This window comes from Ptychodera flava, chromosome 6, assembly GCF_041260155.1.
Source record: "Ptychodera flava strain L36383 chromosome 6, AS_Pfla_20210202, whole genome shotgun sequence".
NCBI lineage: Eukaryota > Metazoa > Hemichordata > Enteropneusta > Ptychoderidae > Ptychodera > Ptychodera flava.
The window spans coordinates 35765178-35778176 of record NC_091933.1 but is presented as its reverse complement, the minus strand read 5'-3'; the positions used below and the strand labels follow the sequence as shown (position 1 = coordinate 35778176).

Genomic DNA, 12999 nt, shown 5'->3' with positions numbered 1-12999 from the left:
AAAATTGACTATTTCTCCCCACCCACTGATTATTTATAAATTTTCACGCCCACTGAAAAATTACGCAAAAGCATTTCATTGGCTGCACCTGTCTTGATTAGTTGCGAAATCAACAATTTTCCAATTCTCAAAAATTAGTTTAAGCGAGGCTTTCGTTCTAAAATAAACTTTAAAAAGAAAGTCAATTAAACAACCTACCGGAAATACCCAGCGTACAAAGGTACCCTTCCCATAATGCATCGCCCATGTGCCCATTGCCCGGAAATCAGACCCGAGTACAACAACATCGGCGCCAGGAATACAAACGACCACCTAGAAGTCACGTGATCGGACATCTTTTCAGATAACGCTGTGGTGCCACCCAACGGCCAGCGTATGTACGTCTGGACGTCATCACAAATAAGGATTTCAGAAATAAGCAGGCGAACCGCGCGCCACTGCCGTGGGTCATTTTGACGTTCAGGAAGAATACATACACGGAACGGCAGTAAGTATGCCAGTTTATCCCAATCGATGATTAAAAAGATAGCTACTTTACTAATTTTATACCATTAGTAATTATTCGAAGTTTTAATTTATTCTGGTAAATTTCTGTGTCGACATGGTATGCATTCATTTGGTTACTTTCTGTGTCGACATGGTATGCATTCATTTGGTTACCTCAAAAATCAAATAAATCATTTTCGAAAGTCGCAGAAAATTTAAGCATATCTATGGTACAGTATTCACGACAGATGTGCGGTCATTCAAAGTTTTCTATACATTTCCGCACCAAGACATGTGGTTACTGAACTAGTTCCATTGTATCGGCAATATCCTCTGAATGAACAACATGTAATTTATTTCTACCTATAGTCGTTTAAATTTCCTTATCTTACACTTCATAAGATGAGGGACAAGCCCTATCTATAACATAGGGGAATGCATCAGCTGCAATTTATGTGAATATAGACTGCATATCTGATATGATAGATTTCATATTCTAAAGTATTAACTTTAATAGCCATATTTACCTTATGTGTACTGTATATCTTTGTGGAAACTGTGTCGTCGCCTACATTTTAATTTTGTAATATCATTTTATCACTAAAATTGCCCAATAATGATAGATTTTGCAACTTTTACAGTGGGCGATAGTTGCAGCAGCTGTCGTTAATTACGCTGACACGTTCACATACAGAAAATTTCCGTCTTGCTTTACAGACAAATCGTATCAAATAATGTCTGGCACTTGAAATCTAAGAACAAACCATTCAAACTATCTTGGTCAATCCTATCGAAAGCAAGTAGAGTTACTCAAATGTGTCAAAAATGCAATCTTTGTCTAACAGAAAAGCTATTCACAATTAGTGCAGATAAGTCCAACCTGTTAAACAAGCGTTCTGAGTTTGTCTCCAAGTGCCGACACGAAAACAAATTTTACTTGTCCAATTTCCATCCAACCTACCACAACAAATGGTTTCACCCAACTTGATACTTAGATGTAAGCACCCGAAGTAAATTTCATACAATAAAATCTACCCATCTGACGATCCTGTGAATGCATAAAACTCAAGTAACAGATCGAAGTATACAGATGTCCTCGTGGGAAATTACAGTGCTCGATGCTAAAAGCAGAACGTTATGAATAATAAAAATAATAACACAAATTACTTAAAGTACAAAGTAATAATGTCTGTAACTTAAGTTTCATGCATCCTGCAATCTTCAGACAGAACTGAAATGGTTTTTACCTGACTGATAACACCTTCAAGATGCAAATCACATGGAATTGTTCCGTAAAAACAAATAAAGGAAAAACACAGAGCTGTCAAAGTTTATGATCTTTAAAAGACATAGACCAGGTCTTTGACGTCCTGCTCTTTTATTGACAAAGCATCGACGTACTCTAACCATTGACCCTCGAGGAAAACTGTTTTTCTCGAGGGTCTATGCTCTAACACAAGCAAGTGATGTAATATTTGTATATCAGAAAAGCTACACATTATCAATGCTGACAAATCTACGCTCTGAGTTGGTTTCAAAATGTCACCACCAAAACAAATATTATTTATCAAATTTTAACATCCTCTAGAAACAAAATGGTACGTCCCAACCATATAAACGGAAGTGTAGCTGCTAAATTCCTTTCTGTCTGAAGATTGCAGGATGCATGAAACTTAAGTAACAGATATTATTACTTTGTACTTGAAGTGATATGTGTATATGTATATACATACATACATGCATACATACATACATACATACATACATACATACATGCATGCACATACATACATACATACATACATGCATGCATGCATGCATGCATACATGCATACATACATACATACATACATACATACATACATACATACATACATACATACATACATACATACATACATACATACATACATACATACATACATTATAGATAGATAGATAGATAGATAGATAGATAGATAGATAGATAGATAGATAGATAGATAGATAGATAGATAGATAGATAGAAAGATGAACAATCTGTGGAACAGAGTTCTCTAACCCATTGCTTGCATTAGATCTTTCATTCTTTCTTAACAGTTCCCTCCAAATGAAACAACCTCCCCTACATACTGATGAGACATTTTCCGTTTGTAGGTCAAGATGAAGTACCGATGTGCGGTGTTAATAATCACAATATTGTCTTGTTTGGCCGTGATAATGGTGATTCCAATGGAGGATCTCAAAGGTGAGGATTTAAAAAAATCTTCACTGGTCATTCGAATTAGCTAACATTTTAAGGCAAACAACAAGCTCTTCAGTGTATACTATCATAGACAGTGGAGGGGGGAAGATATACTATGTAATAAGCTAGATATGGATTGGTAAAACGCACTCTTGTGCCATTACACACCGCTGTATTTGATTTATCTGGGATGACTCAATATCAACCTGTTTTGCTTAAAATGGCAAGCTTTCACAAATTTTATGCATATCTGACCCTACTGCACTCACATAGAACTCACTCAGTATGCAACGTGTGGGCACTAACTTTTAATTATATTACCATGACCTGTCCGTCGCATTTTAATTGGTCGAGCTGAAGCACGTGACTGACCACAACTACACAATAATAGCTTGTTTACATGCCAGTAAATATGAATAATAATGTCAACATGGTAACTTTACAACTAAAACATAAACTGTAATTTGTATAAAGATTACAATCAATCACAAACAAAATGAAGCACTTGTGGGCCAGGATTAGACACTTGTTTTCCAAAATATATTCGGATTTGCAAAGATTTTACAGCGAAGGCGACAGCGCGTCGCATCTTGTACATGTTCTGAGGCCCCGTTGTCTTTCGCGTAGGAAATATTCTTAAATTTTGACGGTTTTCCTGGGTTCGTTCATAATATAATGAAAATAAAGGACAACGCGCTTATCAATAAGGTTTATTTATGGGCGCTGGAGAGAGGAAAGCCAAAATTGACGGGCTCGGCAAGCCTCGCCCGTTAATTTTTGGCTTTCCTTTCGCTCTTGCCCATAAATAAACATTATTGGTCAGGGCGTCTCCCTTTATTTCTATAATAACATTACGACATTTCGGGCAATCAATATAGATTGTTGAATTTCATTCGTAGAATATACTGTCCTAAAACTTGTTTTAAGTTGTATTTTGCACAAAGGAGTATTTTCATGAATGAAAATACGTTTCATCAATAACTAAACCCATTCACAATTTTTCCCTTTGATGTCTGACACCGAAGAGGCAATGCATTCTTGCCGAGTCACCAAGACATTTCAAGCACCACCGATGAAACACGGCGTCAAAGTGGTGAAGGTAGGTAACACACGGACAGCAATCACTGACAAACAGTATGGACAGTTACTTGTTCTTTTGCATCAACGCAGGGGCCGTTTTGTTACATCAAAACTATTGCATCGATTCCGTAATTCGATTTTACTTTGTAGACAACCTGAGATTGGTGTGGTGTCAGTTGATTCAACAGACTCGCATGTAGAGATGCGGGAAAATAATCTTTTCATTTTCGTCATTCTAGCACAAGGAGTGAGGAAGCAATTTGGTTTATAAAAAATGTACTCGGGAAACGGTGTCAGTGTTCTCGTTTCCTTGGCAAAGAGACATAAATATTTTATTTTCGCCAACTGCACTTTTGTCTACATGTATTTGTTAGTTAATGAATTTGTGTCCGAAAAGAAACGGAATATTAATGATGCACCGTAATCTTAAATAATAACCGCTGCAATCTTGAAGGTTGAATATGTCATGAAGTAATTTAGCCGGATCAAGTCGATGGAGTGATATGTGCTTCCATGCGATGTATTTGTACAAAAGATAAGAACATGACATTTTCTCACCATTAAGTTTGTCTATTCACTTCTGTACCCGTAGTGTATGCATTCATTAGGAAAATAACAACTTATTTAAATTGATGTAGTTTCCCACTTTATTCAGCTACTAATATGAAATACAGTTTTTCCCCCATCACTAAATTTAGTGCATACTTTGTAATGAATGTGATTTGTACGTTCAATAGTCGACCAGCCTTTGCCCTCGAATCACGGATGTTGTAGTTAGTTTATCTTTTGCTTTGCAGCTACCTTTTGCAGGAATTAATAATGATAAAAATTGAAGGGAAATTAAACGTCGTAATGGACAGATCATTTCAAACCATCACTTTCTCCGTCCCTAACTATATGTGGTAAAAACAGGCTACATTAAACTTATTCTCATCATGGAAATAAGCAAATATTTGAATATTTTTCTATAAAAATCATAGCAAGATCGACCTCTCTCCTATTTCTATTCTCAGGAGCATAAAAGAAGCGAGATCTACGAAAGACGGAAAGCTATTCTGCGTAAAGGATGCAATCGTCTCAATGTCAAATCCGATCAGCATGGTCAAGTTCTTTACCTAGATAAGTACAAATTGTTATATTGTCCTGTTGCAAAGGTTGCAGTCACAAATTGGTACAAGGTGTGGTTGGTACTCTCTGGAATAGCTGATTCAACCAATAATATCACGGCAAACGACACCCGGGCAGCCAAAAACTTGAAGGCTTATCGCTATCTGGAGAAACTAACGATAAAAGAGCAACAGAAGCGCCTCGATGGCTATCTCAAATTTTTATTCGTGCGCCACCCCTTTGAACGCCTTCTGTCTGTCTACAGAAAGGGCGTTGAAATCCCCGGGGAGAAGTCCCCGATGTATGAGGCAATTGCAGACTTTCTGAAGAAACGTGATAGCAAGCGTAGGGAAGTCAAACATGTTAAATTCGAGGAGTATGTCCAATACCTCGTTGACAAAGCTTCTTCGAAAGAAGTTTTCAGCGATAAGAACTTGATACCGATTCACAAACTATGCTCCATCTGTCACGTGGGCTATGACATCATCGGCAAGCTGGAGGATATGAAACAGGACGCCCACTACATCCTACAACAAGCTGGCGTCGATGGGAAAGTAGTCTTTCCTGCAAACGATGAAGATGCTACAAAAAGTTCAGATACTGGGAGTCTTAGACGATACTATTCGAAAGTTTCGCCGGAGAATATCTTGAAGTTGTATCGTATCTATCAGTTCGACTTCAAGTTACTCGACTATCCCTTCCCTGACTCATATTTACGTTGGTCTGATATAGCGGGAAATTAATTATGGATTAAATGATGTTGTTTAGATTTAGTTTACTTTCAAATTTGATTAGAGACCCTAAAATGAAGTAACTCGGCCAACGATCTCTGTCTATCATACAATATGCCTAAAATCCACAACATGAATATGATTCCAAAAAAGCTGGTATGGTGATTCAGATTATGTGTATAGGACAGATCGGGCAAGATGTTAGCTAGCTCTTTGCAAACGTTTAGGTCGGCATGGTACCTCAGTCATGGAAGAACTGAAAATATACATTGCATCACTTTTCAATATTGCGTATTTTATTTCGCTGGCCTTGTATGCAGAATGTTTCTCGTTGTCGTGTGGTTGTTTAATTCGTCTGCACGCACTGCAATAGTGTTTTCATGGCGTTGCGGTGTCCTTCGTTGAAAAGAAAATCAATGTTCAACTATTTTTTGTCACTGTCCATGGATAAAATGAATGATTGGGAATTGATTTAAGATAGAATCTGGAAACTTACACGCTACAGTAAAACGTGATACCAGAACACCGTAAAACAACGTCAAAAAACAACCACAACGAATACAGCAATGGAAATAATCACATACATATTAGTAAATGCGGAAATATGTTGTCTACTTACAAGTAATTGAAAACACATTTGCTGTTCTTTTTGTACTCAGAAGTTTATTAATAAATTATATTGTCGTCAGTAGCCCGCTCGCCATCAAATCATGAATACATTGTATTATAATTTTGACCAGTTTGCCACACGACAAATCTTTTTCTTTTGTTGACTTTGGCATTCTATATTAAATCAAAAACTTTTGTTTGTTCAGTTTAATAAGTAGATAACAATAAAAAGTGATACTTGGGATAAATTTTTATGTTTTGCTTCAGAATGTTAATTTGCGTTCAGAAAACACACCGATGGTGGCGTAATAGGGTTACATGTTGACGTCAATGACGTCACTTCGTCAAAGATGGCTATGACTGAGCCTGACCTCTGTTATTGCATGGGTTTCATACAACCTGCGACCCCAGAAATGGTCACTGTACGGTTCAGATGGAAATTAGGTGAGGACATAGAAAAAATGTGTCCATAGTTTATGCCGTTACGGTTTTTTCTTTGGTTATAAAAATGGCTTTCAAGGGTAACGTGTTAAATAAACCAATGGGGTAGGCCTACATCTGTACAAGTGCTAAGTTATATACTTTTGTCGAGATCTGAACTTAGCGTAGGACAATACAGGTGCAGTGACTGTTGTACGATGTCCCAAAAGATGCAAATAATACTGGCTTTTGTATCCGGTCTTTCTAACCCTTATGCCTACTAGGCAGCGGAAATGTTCATATATGCTTGGTATTTGTTTTATGTCTCTTTTTTCAAGGGATAATGTCACAGAAGAAAACAGACGCTAAATTCTTCACCAACCATGGCTTCCCCATGGATTTCTCACACATCGTGTACCCGCGCTCAAACCTTCTTGCTGATTGGTGGTTGACAGTGAATTTCAAACGTTCTTCAGAAGTCCGTAAGCAGATCTCAGAACGGGTAGTATGGACTCTTTAAATTCCTGTTGGTGAAAGTGGATAGAAGTAAATTCTTTGAATGGATGCTTGTCAATATAAGGGGAGACATCGACATTTATAAGTACCTGTTATCACATATAAGGGACTGGTCAGTTTCTTCGGCCTGGGGGGGCGGTGGATTCATGGGGGTCACCCTGTTTTTGACTTTGGTGATAGGGGGGGGGGGTCACCATGCTTTTGAAATGCCCAATAGGGGGGGTCAGTGTGTTTTTGAATTTCGACACAGGCTCATCATTGCCTAAAATGCATCGTGTCAGCCACAAATTTCATCATTCAGTTGCATTTTTCGGCGCGCCCTTCGGGCGCATAACTTTAATAATCAGAAGCTTATTTTCAGCACGCCCAACTTTAACATATCAGGCATACATATATCAGAGATATCTGTATGTTCAATATTTTTCAGTGTGCTCTTCGATCACATTACTTTGATATATCAGAGAATAATACCATTTTTCAGCACGCCCTTCCTGTGCATGACTTTTATATAAAAGTAATATACCATACCAGAGATATCAGGATGTTTCATATTTTTCTCCGCGCCCTTCGGGCGCCATACTTTAATAAATCAGAGATATATGCCCGAGATATCTTGATGTTTGCTAAGTGAAACTGTACCATTATGAAATCTGCATTTCATATGAAAAGCGTGACAAATTCCTGATACTTTCCTGTTCTCTCTATGAGAATTCAGTATGAGAAAGCAACATGCACAAATATTTCACAATATATATTTGATACAGTGACTTATTTTAGAGATAGAAAAATGAAAAGATATCTTTCGTTGTCATCGATGCAACTGTTTTCCTTTGTGTCTCAGGTTTTCTGTAGAATGATGCTTTTTTATGACCAAAATAACAGTTAAAAGGGCAGTTTTTGTCATTATTAGCTATGCTTCTATGGTTTCAATGTTACAAGAAAAGGTCATCTCAGACACTGCACACATCAGATTTGGCTAAAATGCCTCTCTATGGCTCCTCAGGAAATTTAATTGGATGGCTGGCAAGTCTTAACACCCATCAAAATTTTTGATTTACTGCTTTTTTCCTCTTTGATATTAATGATTGACATCCATTTCTGTTCAGGACATCTGGTTAAGCATAGAAAATGTAAAATACATTCACAGCTCATTCAAAATGTACTGTATTCAAACTTCAAGATTGACACTTTGAAATTCCTATCTTACAACTGACATGTCAACAATTTCATTAAAACACAGAATGACAGTTAAAATATAAATGTATGTAAAATATTATATATATATATATATATATATATATATATATATATATATATATATATATATATATATATTTTAAGTCCACCTTTTGTTTTACAGTTGTCGAGTGCAGGGGGGTCACCCTGTTTTCGAAATTTGGGATAGGGGGTCACCCTGTTTTCAAAATTTGGAATAGGGGGGTCAGACACTTTTTGATGTCGGCAAAAAATAATCCACCGCCCCCCCCCCCCCCCAGGCCGAAGAAACTGACCAGTCCCTAAATTTGTTTGAAAACTATAGCATTCTGCTCTATGATTTGCCCTGAATTTATTCATAGACTTCTTTAACTCTACCTCAAAAGATTCTCGTCAGATTTTCAGTGTTCATTGTCCTTTGGATTGGTTGCCAATAACGATAACCGTTGAAATAGCTAGATATCACGACTGAGACGGCTTATGCGTCCTCTGGTTACAAGTTGGTGACAAATTATCGAAGGCAAATTCATTACTTTAAACCCTGCAGTCAGTATCGTGTGTAGACTTACATCGTCGACGGCACTGTTCTCTGATTCTGGTTCATATTGTCGATAGCCACGATGTCATCTTCATCCAAATGAAAGTCGAACACCTACAGAGTTGTGAAGAAATCAATTATCACATTGACAGGAAATACTTGTAGAAGTTACGGAATATACCACCCTGGGTTACTTCAAAGAGAGCAGCGACAATTTGAGATAGCGCATTTTCAAAGTATTATGCAATTCTGTTTTTGGCACACCACTCATTTCCCGCCCAATTATAAAATCCCCTGCCGTTTGGTGAATTGATGTACAATAAGCTGTCGTCGTGACATGTTCGATCTCGAAATTCCCAGCGGCGGTTCTTCCGTAAGTCGTTAAAACTCCGATATTAGTATGGTTTATCCGAGGTTTGAATCTTTGAGGAAAGCTACTTAGGCATTACAATTTTCGCAATCTGTAAAGTACCTACTTGAATATTTTTCTTGATACGTTCGAATTTGCTGCTCTTGGTGAGAACAACAAGGCCCTTGTCTATTGCGTATCTCACAGCAACTTGTGAGGGCGCTTTGCGATGCTTCTTGGCAACGGCATTAATAACAGGATCTTCCAGTAAGATTTTATCACCAGGAGAGTATCTGAGGGCATGGAACAGGACAAAGACATCAAACTTCAAAGCAAGAAGTTTATAATGACGGAAGCGATGGCCAGACATAAACACGAGGAGCCATTTTATAATTGCAGTCTATTCGTTGGTATATTGGAGAAGGGGAAGTTTGGCTGATGTCGATAAAGAAACACAATCTGAACGATTGTTCACCGGACTTACCCGGCTCGATGAGCAGTCGGTCCAAGGGGGCTGTAGGCGACAACTGTGATGTTTTTCGACTTGCAAAATTCAATTAACGCGGTGTTTGTAAAGTAGGGATTGACTTCAATCTGAAAAATTGATAAAATAAAGCCATTAATGGGCGAAGTACATTGAATTTTGACTAGATAATGTTTGCTTGAATAACAGAGGTCAGCATAGCTTTTCTCAGTCTCTCTCGCTGGTTTCACTTCAATGACTTTGAATTTCTCGATCTCAATTACCTTTCTTAAAAAGATGAGCAAATTTAGCTGTCGTTTATTTGTTTTTTCTCATTGACCGGGCATCGGTGAGGGATTTATTTAGTTCACCTTCATGGTACGACTTTTGGGTTGATGATTTTTTCCCAGTAGTGAGTGCTATATGCCGAATCTTTTCAAAGTACTTAGGACACTGGAAATGGCGTCCATTCGCTTCGAGATTCGCTGAATTGATTTCTTCAAAATAGGGATTCTGAACTGACAACCTCACTGAAAAAGTCGAGTGAAACGTCTTCGTCATTAATTGTTTTCAGTCGTTTGGGACAGCCTACCTGATTAATGACTGGCTTAATGGTTGCGACTTCAAGAACCCTCCGGATCTGTTTCTCGTTGAAGTTGGACAAACCGATGGACCTGACCAAACCTTCCTCCACCAAACACTCCATACCCTGAATAAAATGAATCATATTATCTACATTAACTCATCAACAGTCGTTGTTCTTTGGTGTATTTATTTCTGTGTGCTATGATACAGCTCAGTTGTTGCAGTATAAATGCCGCTCCATACAGAACACGGTTCTTTAATTTTTTTTAAGATTACACTTGATATAGCTTGTGATCAGGTGATAAATGTCCTATCTTCAAATGTTCATCTAAAACCGTATTCTTGCTTGCATTAAGTACTATATTACATGGTTTCATGATATTCGGTGAGGGCACACAGATATATGGGCCATGTGACCTATGTAAGATGCACTACTGCAAAAGTTTTTGCCAGAGTCAAAGTAAATTTGCATATGTCCATATATGGTGAAAGAGGTGTCGGTGATATCTACCACGGCAAGTCAGTGTTACTTACGCAGTTTTGGCGGCGCGCTTTTTTTTTGCATAGCCCCAAGTGAAAATCAACGATTGGCTTGTACAAATACACGTGATTCGGTTTCTTGAGGATCGAGTCGAAACTAATTTGTTTGCTGACGGCTTACCCTCGGGTGTCTAGGGGTAAAAACAGTGCTCTCTGCACTAAAATTACCTTCCACGTTTCGATGTAGTCGACGTCAGCAAAGATTGGATAACCATCATCTCCTTTAGGAAAAATCTGGTCACCTCTCTGTTAGCTCCAATAAAAAGTAATACCGCAGTCAGAAAATGCACTACCTTTCCACTTTACGCATGATACATCGACTACCAAGTGTCTTAGACAAATTTGAAGTTCAAAAGTTTTGCAAGTCGGCATCAGACAGAAGAAAACGTGCAAGTATGAGCAAAGACACTTGCAGGCGAGTTCAAAGAAGACTATTCATATAATTATGATCTGCCTGCGAATAGTAGCTAGCATCAGTTTGTATTGTGATATCATACTCGTCAATAGTAATATCATTACAGTATTACATATTATTATGAAATTACGATCATTGAAAAACCAGGTCTACATGTCCCACGTATTTTTCCGTTTGAATTTGAATTGATTTTGCATTACTTATCCATTTTTGTCTCATCAAGTTCTGTTACAATTGTCAGCATGAATTCTGGATTAAAAACCCACCTTGCAAAATTCTCGGCATGATCGATTTGAGAAGGCTTAAACTTACCTGATATGCGACTGGTGTGTGTATTAGAAAAAGATCCAAATATTCCAACTGGAGGCTCTCCAATGACCTCAAAAACCCGGACTTGACGTCATCTTTCCCATGATACGTGTTCCACAACTGAAAATAATTTTACTCATGTCACTGAAACTTGCGTGTCATATACTAATTGATAGAACTACAAAGGAACTCAAGCTCCTGGATATCCATGCAACCAGTTTTCAGAATTCAATAATCCATCTTACGTTAATAGTACAGGCTGTAAAAATTAAGTTTAAACAGGTTCAAATTTTACCAATGGCTAAATATACAGAGAGTAAGAGAGTAAGAGTCAAAGTAACGAACGGACTAGGAGAGCATTTAGGATATTACCATCGCTACAAAAGATTGGCAAGGTGCGGTAATAATAGGTGCGTACATATAGCGACTTCATGAAGAGCCGGTTCGACTAAAGTGTATTTTCCAGGTGCGACCCCCCCCAAAAAAAACAACAAAAAAAAACAAAAACAAAACAAAACAAACTTGCCCTGGTTTTCAGTAACGGCATTAAGACTTTAGTCACCGATATTGGATCGCAAATGAGGTATTGTCTACCTTGCTCGTGACAAACATATCCTCCCGTGATAGGCTTCCTCCGTCAAGTTTCCCTTTCATAGCGTTGCCGACCCCGACTTCATTACCATAGATAAAAGCGCAGTCAATATGGCGGTAGCCGGCGTCAAGTGCTGCCATGACAACTGCCTCGGTCTCGTCAGGCGAACACTGTAAGAGACAGTGTGATGTTATATGGAGGTGAAAGACTCCACATTCGCAGTTAATAGCAGTCACCTTCTCACTCCATATTGAAGAGCATGAGCAAAATGACAAATTTTTTACCCAAAAAAATGGCATGAAAGCAAAGGGCAGAAAAGAGGTGTTCACCCAGGTATAGGAACTACTAGTATTTGAATGATTCTTATATATGCATTCTTATTCTGAAATGTTACCTTCCATGTTCCAAGTCCAATTTGAGGGATCCTATGCCCGTCTTGTAAAGTAAGTAATGGAATGGTGTTGTTTGCTTCTGTCATAATGGTCGCAACTTGCTCGCTAAGCCGTGCAGTTTTTTAGTGCAATACTGCTACAGATATTCAAATGCCAGACAAAAAAACACTATGACCAGCAACTGTGTGACAGATGTGGCCACGTCATCGCGTCACATCTGTTTAACAGGCCACTCGGTGGAATTACTTGCTAATACTTTACAAATGCGAAATAGCAAATTTATCATTTTGGAGCTAGGTATTTCACATAAATTCTCTACTTACAAGTAGTGTAAATGTAAATGTGTCGAACTCTAACATTCAAGCTTTTGACACTGATTTGAACTGCATTGTTTATTGTGCTATTTTTTGCCACGTGTACTGAACCTG

The 12999-nt window shown here is 38.0% G+C and overlaps 2 protein-coding genes across 2 annotated transcripts; one reads left to right on the top strand and one right to left on the bottom strand.

Annotated features, from left to right (window-relative positions):
* The first annotated feature begins 286 nt into the window (after positions 1-286).
* LOC139135618 (carbohydrate sulfotransferase 11-like) lies at positions 287-5937 on the top strand. The gene is made up of 4 exons (XM_070703109.1): positions 287-487; positions 2623-2713; positions 3736-3809; positions 4804-5937. The coding sequence occupies exons 2-4, from the start codon at positions 2629-2631 to the stop codon at positions 5638-5640; spliced, it is 996 nt and encodes a 331-aa protein (XP_070559210.1). The 5' UTR covers positions 287-487; positions 2623-2628; the 3' UTR covers positions 5641-5937.
* LOC139135619 (aldo-keto reductase 1B-like) lies at positions 5903-12731 on the bottom strand. Its single transcript, XM_070703110.1, has 9 exons — positions 12574-12731; positions 12182-12349; positions 11591-11707; positions 11032-11109; positions 10331-10447; positions 9760-9869; positions 9403-9568; positions 8958-9040; positions 5903-7181 (listed from the first exon to the last, which is right to left on the bottom strand). The coding sequence occupies exons 1-9, from the start codon at positions 12655-12657 to the stop codon at positions 7151-7153; spliced, it is 954 nt and encodes a 317-aa protein (XP_070559211.1). The 5' UTR covers positions 12658-12731; the 3' UTR covers positions 5903-7150.
* Positions 12732-12999: the final 268 nt, after the last annotated feature.

What these genes read in the sequence shown, in the direction of transcription:
- LOC139135618 (XM_070703109.1), top strand. Translation starts at nt 2,629, where the DNA reads ATGAAGTACCGATGTGCGGTGTTAATAATCACAATATTGTCTTGTTTG. An exon ending in TCCAATGGAGGATCTCAAAG is followed by an intron (nt 2,714 to 3,735) that starts GTGAGGATTTAA and finishes CTGACACCGAAG; the next exon opens with AGGCAATGCATTCTTGCCGA. An exon ending in ACGGCGTCAAAGTGGTGAAG is followed by an intron (nt 3,810 to 4,803) that starts GTAGGTAACACA and finishes TTCTATTCTCAG; the next exon opens with GAGCATAAAAGAAGCGAGAT.
- LOC139135619 (XM_070703110.1), bottom strand. Translation starts at nt 12,657, where the DNA reads ATGACAGAAGCAAACAACACCATTCCATTACTTACTTTACAAGACGGG. An exon ending in ATATGTTTGTCACGAGCAAG is followed by an intron (nt 11,708 to 12,181) that starts GTAGACAATACC and finishes AATTATTTTCAG; the next exon opens with TTGTGGAACACGTATCATGG. An exon ending in GTATCAAGAAAAATATTCAA is followed by an intron (nt 9,041 to 9,402) that starts GTAGGTACTTTA and finishes ACAACTCTGTAG; the next exon opens with GTGTTCGACTTTCATTTGGA.